General features: G+C 35.5%; 3 protein-coding genes across 3 annotated transcripts; 1 reads left to right on the top strand and 2 right to left on the bottom strand.

Annotated features, from left to right (window-relative positions):
* Nucleotides 1–862: 862 nt before the first annotated feature.
* Nucleotides 863–1558, bottom strand: LOC136808453 (uncharacterized). Its single transcript, XM_067064986.1, has one exon. It carries the CDS (start codon nucleotides 1556–1558, stop codon nucleotides 863–865), a length of 696 nt encoding a protein of 231 aa, XP_066921087.1.
* An 811-nt stretch (nucleotides 1559–2369) lies between these two features.
* On the bottom strand, nucleotides 2370–3961 carry LOC136808452 (uncharacterized). Its single transcript, XM_067064985.1, has 2 exons — nucleotides 3419–3961; nucleotides 2370–3209 (listed from the first exon to the last, which is right to left on the bottom strand). Exons 1-2 carry the CDS (start codon nucleotides 3959–3961, stop codon nucleotides 2370–2372), a joined length of 1383 nt encoding a protein of 460 aa, XP_066921086.1.
* A 753-nt stretch (nucleotides 3962–4714) lies between these two features.
* LOC136808451 (P2X purinoceptor 7-like) lies at nucleotides 4715–5365 on the top strand. The gene has a single exon (XM_067064984.1). The coding sequence runs from the start codon at nucleotides 4715–4717 to the stop codon at nucleotides 5363–5365; it is 651 nt and encodes a 216-aa protein (XP_066921085.1).
* The last annotated feature ends 8303 nt before the right edge of the window (nucleotides 5366–13668 follow it).

Here is a 13668-nt window from a genome sequence, read left to right as displayed (position 1 = left end):
ATTTTTCAAGTGGTCATTTTTATCTGTTTTTGTTTCATTTTTATCTGGTTTGGTAGAGGTCAAGTAAAAAATAAGATATTCCACGGCTAGCTAGATTCCATTGCTCCCAAAATCTGAACAAATTTTTTACAAAATTTCTGAAATTTCATTAAAAAACTTGGCTCGGGGTGAATCATAAGCATAATTATTAAGCATGTAATAAGCATAAACTATGCCTGGATGCTTTGAGAACATAAGCATACACGAGCCTGACCAAGGGGCATACACTTGCTTATAAAAAAAAAAACATGTATGTTTTATTTTTGAAAATCCTTTTCATGCAACCAACTTGCACCAACGTTTGACAACTTTGAACACACGCTCTTCATGGTTTGCTGGTGATTTTTGTTTGAAGCAATCTTTTTAGAATCAAAACTTTCGAGTCTGACCACCAAGGTACCCAGACTGTACCAGGGGATGTCAATCGAAAATTTTGATTGTCGAACCAATCGATATCTCAATCGAAACCAATCGAACTGATTGGTCGAATCGATCGAACTCAATCAAAGTGATTGATAAGACAATCGAACCCAATCGAATATTTACATTTTTTTCTCGGTTGATTGGTTTCGATTGACTTCGATCGAGTTCGATTGTGATTCGATCGATCAATTCGATTGGTTTCGATTGAGTTCGATTGGTTTCGATTGAATTGGATTGCCTTTGATTAAGTTTCCTTTTTGTGCTTGAGGACTAAAAAGTCCAAACGATAAACGCTGTGATCGTCTCCTTTCTACCCTTATTGGATTCCTTTACGTCAGCTCTTAACTTAAATATTGACTTTTGTAGATACTTACTTGTACTTGCAGCTTTAGCCGGATCATCATTGCGACGACAGTCGGCGATCAACGTTTGGATGATCATGTCCTCCTTTCTTCTTCAAAGCATCTTTATAAAATCGATCTTTGGTGACATTAAGCTTCTTTATAACTTTGTCTTCGAGTGACTCCATTGGACGACCTTGTTTTGTTCTTTTGTTGTCATTAAACAAAAGTCTCTTTGTCAGCGAATTATTTTGTTGGCGAGCTAAGTGTCCCAGGTAGCTGGTTTGTTGTTTAAGGATGAAGCTTTGAATGTCAGAGGTTTTGCATCTTTGAAGAATCTCATGATTGGTCATCATGTATCTAAACTCTTCACGTTTGCATCCGTTTCTCACAAGTTTTCTTAACATTGAAACGTAGATTGAATTGATCCTTTGCATTTGTACCTCTGATAAGTTCCAAGTCTGGCATGAGTATGTGAGACGACTTCTAACAAGCGAGTTGAAGATCATTACTCTTGTGCTTAGATGGATCTTGAAGTTTGTAAGCTTCTTTATAATTTCGTAAAACTTGGCTTGTGCGATATTGATTCGTAGGTCAATCTCGGCATCTCCCGTAGACGGCTCGTCGTATTTTACTTCATCACCAAGATACCTGAACACCTTGACATTTTCGATTGGTATATTTTCGAGAGAAACGATGGACTCAGGATAGACAGAATCAAAGTCTTTTTCGATATATTTGAAATTAAAAATCATTGTTTTAGTCTTTTTAATATTGATGTGCAATCCAAATTTGTTGAATAATGAATGGAGAATATATTAGGGCTTTTTCAAGATCGTGAACATTTTCAAGAAAAAGTTCAATATCGTCAGCATATCCTGACCAATTCACATAATGATCACCTTGATATCCAGACCTTCTTTGTTCACGTGTACATGCAGTCGGACGTATTCTGTATTTTAGTTTAACAAATTGGATATTCTCTTGAGCACATTTTTGTTCGAACACCCGCATGACATAGTCCATAAATAGATTATAGAGAGGAGGAGATTCTGGACCACCTTGTCTGACTCCAGTCGTTAGGTTGAATATATCTTCCGGTGTTTCCGATAGAGCAGTAGTTGTGTGCGAATAGACAGCCTCCAGAATTTGAAAGAGTGTGTTATCGGCATTAGGAGGAAACCTTTGTTGGATGGATTTGAATAGCCAACTTCTCACGACATGATCAAAAGCTGAGCTGAGGTCGACGAACAAAACAAATGCAGGCTTTTTCATCATATCGGTTATTTGCTGTATTCTTTTCGTCACGAAAATACCGTCAGAGGTTCCTCTTCCCGAACGAAAGCCTTGTTGTTGGTCGAGTAGGGTCTGGTCGTACCAGCCTTTCAGTCTATTTAAGATAGTGATAACAAGAATTTTACACATAATGGTTCCAATCTGAAGCCCTCGATATGTTTTAGGATCTGTTGGACTTCCTTTAGATGCACCTTTCCACAAACAAACAAGTTTCGAATGTGTCCAGTTGATCGGAATGATTTTGGTTTCCCAAACAGCACAGAATATTTTTTAGATTTCATCTAACATTTCTTCCAAGTTCACAGAGTACTTTAGAAATTCAGGAGGGATGTCAGTAGAAGCTTTTCCATTTTTTAACGATACCAATATATTTTTAATTTCTTCGATGGTCGGTGGGCTCTGATCAAGATCGAAATGATGTGAGGTTTGTAAGTCTCTAATGAATTGCGGTGATTCTTTTAATTCATGAGGCGTTTCGTTTGGAGGGGCAACGTTGAAATGTTTAGAGAAATGTTCTTTTAGTTTTTGTGGTTCCCATTTACCAGTGTTTTTTAATGATTTAAAGGAAGAATCGTTATTTTTCATGAGACGGAATATTTCTTCGGTTTGACGACGGGTTTCGTGGCTGTTGATTTGTTCAGCTTCACGATGGAGACGGCTATTTCTGAGATATCTCACATGTTTTTTGATTTTCTTGGTCAAGAGTTTGTAAGTATTAGAATATTTTGGTTCTTTCGATCGAATATCAAGTAGTTCGTTGAGTCGTTCATCATCGTGAAATTTGGTTGATGTATCTATTGCTTTCAGTTTTTCTGGTAAGATTTCGTTGGCTGAATCAGAGATAACGTTTATCAGGTTTTGTGACCTTGATGATGCATCAACATTTTCATTTTTGGTATTTATAATCTGTTCATTTATTCTGGCAGAGAATCTTGTACGAATATTTGGATCTAAAAGTTTTTTCAGATCAAGTCTCTTTTTGGGCGGGGTAGGGTTTTTGCAATATCGTTTTCTTGCGTTTCTGGTGGAAGGAGCGTACATAGTAGCTTTTATAAGACGGTGATCGGTTTCGACATCAAAACCATTGTAGACACGACAATCTGTCATAAACTGTTGAACATATTGTTCGGTTAAAATATAGTCAAGTATTTTTCGGGTTTTATGGTCGTTACTGTGCCAAGTGTAGCGATGGAACAGACGGTGTTTGAAAAACGTAGAAGAAATACTGAGTTTCTCAGCTTGGCATAATTGTTTGAGTCGCTGGCCATTATCATTACAGTTTCCATCTATTATTACATTTGTGTTTCCGCTGAAATTACTTTTGAATTTTGCAACATTGGTTGTGGCGTTGAAGTCTCCAGCAATATCAGTTTTTGGTGTTTCTGTTGCTTTTTGCTGGCTTTCTTGAGATCGGAGTAGAATTTGTTCTTTTGCTCATCTGTACCGTCACAGTCTGTGGGCGAATAAACATTTACAACACGAAGGTTGAAACCATGTATTTTAAGGTTGACTCCCATGATACGTGGAGTGTTGAAATCTGGGGCTTCAATTTCGGTAAACTTATCAATTCTAATCAATATACCGACACCAGCTTCACGTTTTCGTTTGAAGCCCGACCAATGGAATTCATATTTTTCTCCAGTGTCAAGTTCAATTAATTTACTATCGACACCTTTCCATCTGACTTCTTGAAGTGAAAGAAATTGTAGGCCTGTTTTTGACATTTCTTTGGCGACCGAATATATTTTGGCTCCGTCATCGTTTTCTTTCCCGGTACGAATATTAAGTGATCCAAAGCTCCATTCGCAGTATTGATGAAATTTTTTGGTGTTTTTCTTTTTGTAATTTTTTTGTTGGTTCATTTTGAAGAAGTGATTTAAGTCGTAGAGATGAGAAGCAAAGGATTTGCTTTGAAGGGTATGAAGGACAGTAAGGTACTCTTTCGCTCGGTGATAGATTCACTTGGTAGCTGTACTAAGGCTTCCTTGAAGCGAGATTGGTGAGTTAAGCCGCGCTGGACACCATCCCAGAATTTGACCTCCGCGGAATAGGGGTCTGACTTTTGTAGATAGGGGTCCGACTTTTGTAGATCGGGGTCCGAATTAAGGTCCGATTTGAGGTCCGATCTTGGGTCCGAAATAGGGTCCGGGGTCAGGGTCCAAGGTCAGGGTCCGACTTTTAAAGTATGCCCTTTCAGGGCTGCAAATAAGCGTCGGTCATCGGTCAATGTCCGACTGAAAAAGCTATTTGACCGACTGAAAATCTTTTGTGTCGGTCATGATGTCCGAATGAAAAAAGAAATAAACCATTAAAGGATTCCCCTTTAATGTGTGATTTTCAATCAAACTTATGATTATATTCTTAAAGAGCTCATTAACACGATTCCAAAAATATATAATTCATAGTTGTTTACTTTTTCTATACCGAATAATAGACAATTAAAAATTCCCTTATATCACCTCGGTAACAAAATTTGTGACGTATGTTGCGCGTGAGTAGGTTTTTAGATTTTCAAAAAAAAGAGAGAGAAATGAAAGAGAGCAACAAATAACGAGAGAGTATTTTAAGTTTGATGTGAAAAGAGTTTTCTGAGATTGTGAAAAGTACAAAAAAACATGTCTGGATCCAGTGATTCTTCGTCTACAAACAGTAGCTCTGACGAGTGTTCTAATAATTATGATTCTTGCGACGAGCACTTGGAGGGGTCAAATATTGGAGAAGATGTGGCTGGGGGATGTTACCAAAACGAACCTGAGTATACAAAAGAAGAAGTGAAAGTAATGATGAAAGATAATCCACATTTTAGTGACTCTGAGACTGATTCTGATGACTCTGAGGCGCAGTCAAGTCGTTTGGAGAATCTTGCTTGGTGCAAATGTTACGAATGTGTTATTGGAGACACATTTGTTCTAGACGAGTGCATGTGTTGCCATGAATTTAATCTACTGGCCGAAAAATTAGAGACTAATAAATGTATAACTAAACATGAGGATTTTAAAATGTTGATGCTCAATCCAAAAGTTTTAGAGGTATCATTTGTGAGACACAGGAGACATAAGAGGATATACAAAAGAATTACGCAAATGACTAATAAGCAACTAAGATACACGGCATATAGACAATATACAGCTTGGTCACACTATTTTGAGACTCTTGGTAAAAACGTGAGAGTTGTTGTACCTTCTTGTGTCGTGAAAGAAATTCGTAATGCGTTCCCAGAGGCCAGTGGAAAATATGTCGGCTTCAAAAGGTTCAAAGACATTTAAATTATGTTATTACAGTTACTGCGTATTCTTTTAAACATTTTCACTTTAACAACTTTATAAATAGTGAAATATTTCATATAATGTCAAATTTATACAAAAATGTACTAAAGTTTTGAAATGGTCGATTATTTTTTATCAAAGCGTTTAAATGTAAAATGTTTCTCTAAAATCTCACTTGTGCTTGGTCTGTCTGTAAAAGCAATGTTTTTAGGGGCAGTCAGAAGCTTTTTTGTAAGCCTTCTCACCATTTGTCTTACGTTGAACAACTTCCCTCAAAAGATTTTCACCTCCTTTTTGGGCTTTGCAATCCAATCTTTTGAAAGCTTCGATGACACAAATTTCCACTGCATCTCCCCCTTTTGGCCTGATCCTTTCCTTGGTTTCTGGATGATAGCTTGCTTCCTGTCAACATTAGAATTGTGGTCAAGGACAGCTAATTTGACTCTGGCATCCATCACATTGAGCTCAAACTCTTTTCTTTTTGGTGCATACGAATTGAGTAGGGAATGAAACACCTCTAAGCTTCCAGTATGATATGGTTCGGTCAGTTGTTCCATATCCTTCAAATTGGTTTTATCCATGACAACTTTCTCAATCTCATCGTAAACCTCGGTATCTTTCTTCACCCACTTTTTCTTTATAGCCTGTGCTCTGGTATATGGTTTGTGACCACATTTCGGGTACTTAGGATACATCCTCTTGAAACGATGCTTGTTGATGATATGGTGAAGAATAGACTTCCACATTTGAATGAGCAGCTCTGAATCTCCTACACAATTCTCAGCGCACCAGAACAAGTGGTTCCCAATTGGTTTAATCCACTCTTGAATGAGCTTACAGCCCTTCTTTTTGACAGCTTTTCTCAGCTTAGCTTTGATATTTTTTGAAAAGTGCCAAGTGTCGTAGCCATGCCGCATTTTCTTTCTATTTTCCCTCAGCCACTTGGCAATTTGTTTGTTACGGTCGGTCGCGATAAGGTGGATGTTAAAACCAGATGTTTCCAAAGCTGTCAAACATTTTTTGAAAGATTCCAATTCTAAAGGTGACGACCCTTTACCTTTAGTAGTTTGAACAGTAGAAGTTGCAACGACTTTCTTTGTAAAGGGGGATTGTACGGAATATGTGCAATATTTGGCTGACTTACCAGGTGAATCAAATCTCCCATCACCAAGGATGACTTGTTTTTCAGGTGAAGATTTTATTTCATCGCGAGCCTTCTTCATTTCCTCATTGAATTGATTCGTGATGGTTGGTAAAACTAAGGTTCGCTGTATGTTGTCGAAGGTATTCGAGTTCACAAAGTTCAAATTCGTGAATTCAACAGGCTTTCTGAAAGACTCAAACGACGAACCAGAAAAAAATACTGAAGCTGTAATAAGTAGATTGTAAGCTGGCATTTTTCCAATTAAAGGTTGACTTTTCCAGTTGACGATAAAATGGTTATTTTCGCAAATCAAATGATAATGAATGCTCGTGCCAAGTTTACTTATTTTTGGATTATCAGCTACCGGTGATTGACATTGAGGACATTTAATAAAACTGATGAGATAGTCCAACATACTTTCATAAACCACAAATTTTTCATCTTTTAAGATGTCAATGTCTCCTTCGTTGAATGTAGAAATTAGCGCTGAAGGAAAAAAATCAGGGTCATTCTTATCATCAATATTGGATTCGACGGTTGAAAATGATTCAGTCTCCTGATTTAAAGGACATAAAGTAACCTCAGCTGCTTTTTCTTTCATTGGGCTTGATGTCATTGGCCACATACATTCATCCGTTTGTGTAGAGGTATCAATAACGGTTTTTGGCTCGATCATTGGTTGAATACTCGAATCGACTTTACTTTTAGAGTGATTTCGATCAAACTTGTGAAAGTCGATAGATCGGTCATCTGAAAGGGTGTGGTCTTCGGGCATCTTTGGTTGATTTTGTTGTGTTTGAGGTAATAAGGAATTTACTTCAACATTGGTGCCATGGTTTGCGTCATCGAGAAGAACTTTCTTAACGATCTAAAAAGGAAACAAAGAGATTTTTTTTTTTACTTTATACCTTTTTCAAAATGAATAACGAGAAAATTTAGCGAGGTAGTAGGACTCTTAAATACACTGCAAATATTATTGGCAAGATACTTTAACACCTTTTGTAAAGACATAAATAATCACAACTAATTCAATTTAATTTATCTTAATTGATTTTGCCGTGAGTCAAAATGAATTAAAAAAATTAAGGCAGTTGGCCTGCTGAGGGAGATTCACTCATTTCATAACAAAAATTTCCCCTCTTCAAACAAATTAATGATAGCAGTATCTAAGACATTATACAAAAAGTTTATACCTATTTAAAGGAAATTCTTTGAATTTAAGGAAAAAATATCAATAAGTAAAAGTTAATCAATACCATGGGTAAAACTGTTAGAAAAAGGTTATATATATATAAACTCACATTTTTCCTTTCCAAATTCAAACTCCTTTTACGGGTAGCAGATTCCTTTAGAGAAACTTTCGTTCCATCAATATTGATCTCGTCATAGATCTTATGGATGAAAATGGTAGGGACAGCTCCTTCTACAAGTTTTGCCTTTGGTTTCCGCTTTTGAGGAAATTTATCCTTATCCAGAAGTTCTGATCTCAAGTCCCTTTCAAAACAATTTTCATGAAAATGATCACTACATACGACTCGATTCCTACTAAATTCAAAGTTTTTAATGTTCCATTTAGCATTTGCTATATTGTTAAGCCAACGCGTACATAACAAACGATTCTTGTTTGGATCTGGTATTGTATGGTAACTTTTAGGTTCCTTCGTTTTCCCAGTGGTATTATTGCAATTTATCGCAAGGCACGAAGGCATTTTTATCGCGAACCAAGTGTATTACTATTTTCAAAAAAAATGTTTCATATCATCACTGTACATCATATCATGGACATATAATCATATATAACATTCATGTAAAACTCCATTCAAGCTTCTTCTCTTTTTTACTACTGCAGACTTTTAAAACATTATGTTTATTCATCCGCGTAACCTACGTCACAAAATAGAGGGAGGGTGTAATTTTCTCCTTCTTAGAGCCGAAAAAGAGCAATCTTTAAAGCTAAATAATTAAGTAAATAAACAAGATTTTTAATTAGTTCTTTTTGGACCTACCTAAGGTAGTCCTTTAAATTAACCCTTGTCCGTTCGTTCGTTCGTTCGTTCGTTCGTTCGTTCGTCCGTTCGTTCGTTCGTCTGTTGCCAGCTTTTCTCGGGATTGGCTCATTAGTTTTTTCTAATTTTTTGCACAATGATGCAAAATGGCAATGCCCAAAATGTGACGGAGCCCGATTTTCGAAAAAAAATTTTTCCGGCCGAAAATGGCGGAAATATGCCGGAAAAACTGGTTTTTCGGCATTTTCTCGAGATTTCATCATTAGTTTTTTCTGATTTTTTGCTCAAAGATGCGTATTAACCATGCCCAAAACATGGCCTAGACCGATTTTTGAGAAAAAATTTTTTCCGGCCGAAAATGCCAGAAATATGCCGGAAATCGCCGTTTTTCTGGATTTTCATTGGACTTTTCCATATAATTGGTTGTTTTTTCATTCAAAAAGAATATTAATAGCAATGCCCACCATCAAGCATGTTTCAATTTTCAATAACATTGATTTTTGAAGCCGGAACTTTCTAAAAATCGCCGGAACAGCCGATTTTCGCCGGAAAACCGGTATTTCTTGAATTTCTTGAGCTGTACTTTATATTTTTTCATGAAATTTCGCACACTGATGCAAAATGTCAATACCTAAATTGTGACGGAGCCCGATTTTCGAAAAAATTCATTTCCGGCCGAAAATGCCGGAAATATGCCGGAAAAACTGTTTTTTTGGCATTTTCTCGAGATTTTATAATTAGTTTTTTTCTGATTTTTTGCTCAAAGATGCGTATTAACCATGCCCAAAACATGGCCTAGACCGATTTTTGAGAAAAAATTTTTTCCGGCCGAAAATGCCAGAAATATGCGGTTAGTGTAAAACGCAGGTCACAGGTCACAGGTCGCAGGTCACAGGTCACAGGTCAGTGATGACAGGTTAACTCTAATCAATGTCATTGCAGATGAAAATGTTTGGAAAACACAAAGAATTATCAAAAACATAATTCTCAAGCAATTTCATCCATATAAAACCATTTCAAACATCAAAATTTAACCATGTGCTTTTATCGATCTTTCGCGGTTTGCGCCGTGTATAACGCAGACCAGAAAATATTTGAAACCATATTATACGTATAACAGGTATATTACATATTGTAATGTTTGTAATGTTATATGATGGTTACATATAATAAAACACATCGCTCTAAAACTACCTTCTCAGAGAACTCACGAGCTTCTGATTGGTGTAATTTTATATCCAGCCATATTGTTATCATCACATTCGGCATGCTGAATATTTTTGGTGTTTTTCTCTTGTAAGACAAGATATTTTGTAATACTGTCAATATTTTTGTCAAAAATTGTCATTAAGTCATTAAAATGACAATTGAATAATTAATTAGTTTCATCCTTCTAAAACCACTCTCTTAGGGACCTCACAAGCTTCTGATTGGTGCCGTTTTATATCCATTCACACTATCTACATCACATTCTGTATTATAAATATTTTTCGTTTTTTTGTCTGTTCTTGCATCATATTTTATGATTCTGTTAATATTTTTGTCAAAAATTGTCATTAAGACATTAAAATAATAACTGAATAATTAATTAGTTCCATCCTTCTAAAACACTCTCTTAGGGTCCTTGCAAGCTTCTGTTTGGTCCCATTTTATATCCATTCACACCATCCACATCACATTTTGTATAATAAATATTTTTCGTGCTTTTGTCTTGCTAGGCATCATATTTTATGATTTTGTCATTATTTTTGTAAGTAAGTGTCACTATGTCAAAATAGGTTGTTATTCTATTCAATTGTCATTTTATAATATCTAAATAGTATGTATTACTTTTTTGTAATTTAATGCGCTATGTATTGATGTTATGTTATGTATATGTTATGATCTTATTTTTTTTCCGGTCTGCACTTTGTTGACCTGTGACCTGCGACCTGTGAGCTGCGACCTGTGACCTGTGACCTGCGACCTGTGACCTGCGTTTTACACTAACCGAGAAATATGCCGGAAATCGCCGTTTTTCTGGATTTTCATTGGACTTTTCCATATAATTGGTTGTTTTTTCATTCAAAAAGAATATTAATAGCAATGCCCACCATCAAGCATGTTTCAATTTTCAATAACATTGATTTTTGAAGCCGGAACTTTCTAAAAATCGCCGGAACAGCCGATTTTCGCCGGAAAACCGGTATTTCTTGAATTTCTTGAGCTGTACTTTATATTTTTTCATGAAATTTTGCACACTGATGCAAAATGTCAATACCTAAATTGTGACGGAGCCCGATTTTCGAAAAAATTCATTTCCGGCCGAAAATGCCGGAAATATGCCGGAAAAACTGTTTTTTTGGCATTTTCTCGAGATTTTATAATAAGTTTTTTCTGATTTTTTGCTCAAAGATGCGTATTAACAATGCTCAAAACATGGCCGAGTCCGATTTTTAAGAAAAAATTTTTTCCGGCGGAAAATGCCTGAAATATGCCGGAAATCGCCGTTTTTCTAGATTTTCATTGGACTTTTCCATATAATTGGTTGTTTTTTCATTCAAAAAGATTATTAATAGCAATGCCCACTATCAAGCATGTTTCAATTTTCAATAAAATTGATTTTTGAAGCCAGAACTTTCTAAAAATCGCCGGAACAGCCGATTTTCGCCGGAAAAACGGTATTTCTTGAATTTCTTGAGCTGTACTTTATATTTTTCCATGAAATTTTGCACACTGATGCAAAATGTCAATACCAAAATTGTGACGGAGCCCGATTTTCGAAAAAATTCATTTCCGGCCGAAAATGCCGGAAATATGCCGGAAAAACTGTTTTTTTTTGGCATTTTCTCGAATTTTCATTTTCAGATTTTTCTGATTTCTTCCAGAAAGATGCGTATTCGCAATGCTCAAAAAATGGCTGAGTTCGATTTTTGAGAAAAAAAATTTTCCGGTTGCCGGAAATCGCCGTTTTTGCAGATTTTCATTGGATTTTTTCCTTGTATTTCTATGTTCTATTTTTCACACAAAAACATTATTGATAACAATGCTCACCATCAAGCATGATTCAATTGTGAATAAAACTGATTTTTGAGACCAGAACTTCCTATTTATTTTTTCCCTACAACCCTTCTCCCTCCCCCCCCCCTCAACAATCAATGATGAATTTATTGTGTTGTGTATTTTTGCTAAATGCTATATTTTCTGACTGATTTTTTTCATTTTTCTTTTCGCATTGCTATCAATGCTAACTAACTTTCATCATCAGGTAGGTCCATTCAGCATGTTGCTTGTTTTATTAAACTCCATTTTTAATCTTCTTCCTGTCCAGGCAAAAAATTGGAATGCCAAATCTCAAACATTAATTCTCCTTTAACTTGAGAGTTGAAAATAAATCTCTTACACTCCTGTCTCTTACTTAGCCTATTCTTTTAATACTCGCTTCCTTTGTAGCTTTCAGGGTGTTTCTAAGTTAACTTTTATCGACTTGCTTTCTTCGTAACTTTCTTTGTTTCTAAGATCACTTTTATCAACCCGCTTTCTTTAAAACTCTCTTAAGAGTGTTTCTAAATTACTTTTGTCAACTTGCTTTCTTCATAACCTTCTTTGTTTCTAAGATCACTTTTATCAATTTGCTTTCTTTGTAACTTTCAAGGGTGTTTCAAAGTTAACTTTTATCGACTCGCTTTCTTCGTAACTTTCAAGAGTGTTTCTAAGATCACTTTTATCAATTTGCTTTCTTTGTAACTTTCAAGGGTGTTTCAAAGTTAACTTTTATCGACTCGCTTTCTTTGTAACTTTCAAGAGTGTTTCTAAGATCACTTTTATCAATTCGCTTTCTTTGTAACTTTCAAGGGTGTTTCAAAGTTAAACTTTTATCGACTCGCTTTCTTTGTAACTTTCAAGAGTGTTTCTAAGATCACTTTTATCAATTCGCTTTCTTCGTAACTTTCAAGGGTGTTTTAAAGTTAGACTTTTATCGACTCGCTTTCTTCGTAACTTTCAAGAGTTTTTTTAAGACCATTTTCATCAACTTGCTTACTTCATAACTTTCAAGAGTGTTTCTAAGATCACTTTTATCGAATCAATTTCTCTGTTATATACAGTAACAAACTGTTCAAAGGTAACTTTTATTTTTCCTACTCGCTTTCTCCGTAACTTTAAAAAAAAATATACACTGAATGACCGACAGGATTTTGAGTTTGACCGACAGGATTTCATTTCTGTCGGACATGATGTCCGATTGACTAAAAATATTTATTTGCAGCCCTGCCCTTTCAAAGATTTAAACTAAAATGAAAACAAATCTCTCGCTGTGACGCAATGAAGATACCAAAGTGTCAACTAAACTGAGAGATTTGACACACTGAACCAATTGAACCAAATAACAATAATTGATTCTTAATATATACAAAACATGATTTTTTGTTACAAAATTGTTAACTTTTTAAACAGGAGCAACAGATTCAGAATTATAGAGGTAATTATTTTTACAAGTCACACTTTTTTGATCACATTAAATAATTGAAATCTTGACATTATAGTCATCTTGTTAGATGTTTTGTTTCGAGAGTTCTTGCAGTAGTTTATTGTTCAACTTGGAGAGGGAATGTTTGTAAACATAGAATTTTTTTTCATAACAGTTAATTGGGGGATCGGATTTAGGCAGGGCTGTCGGATTTAGGACCACTCACGGTACTGCTGAATTGAAAAGAAACAGTAATAATTTTACCACAGAAATATCTTGATTCAGGGGAGGATCGGTACTAAAATTTCAGACATCATGACTTTTAGTGACGTGGTGGTATTACAAAAAAAGCCTAAAAGCATTTTAGTACCATGTGTACTAAAATCCCAAATTGGGTGGGGCCTTCAAGAAATTTAAGAAAAATTTTATACATGAGTACTAAAAACCACCAAATTTTAGGAAATTTAACTATTGACTGAGCATTTTAGGCAAAATGAAAAAATAAAAACTATCTATATAAGATTTAAATACGTCCCTGTGTCACAAATTAAGCAAAAATTTTATCCCCTGTGGTAAAATACCCTTGAATTTCAGCCCCACTGGGAAATTGACTTTGATTTCATCCACACTCAAAATTCCCAGGCTGCATCATTTAAGGCGTGCGATAGCACGCGCACACCTCCGCACACATCTAAAATCCCTAAGG

This window comes from Clytia hemisphaerica, unplaced genomic scaffold (assembly GCF_902728285.1).
Source record: "Clytia hemisphaerica strain Z4C2 unplaced genomic scaffold, Clytia hemisphaerica genome assembly, whole genome shotgun sequence".
In the NCBI taxonomy this organism is placed as follows: Eukaryota; Metazoa; Cnidaria; class Hydrozoa; order Leptothecata; family Clytiidae; genus Clytia; species Clytia hemisphaerica.
This window is presented reverse-complemented; position numbering and strand designations above follow the sequence as displayed.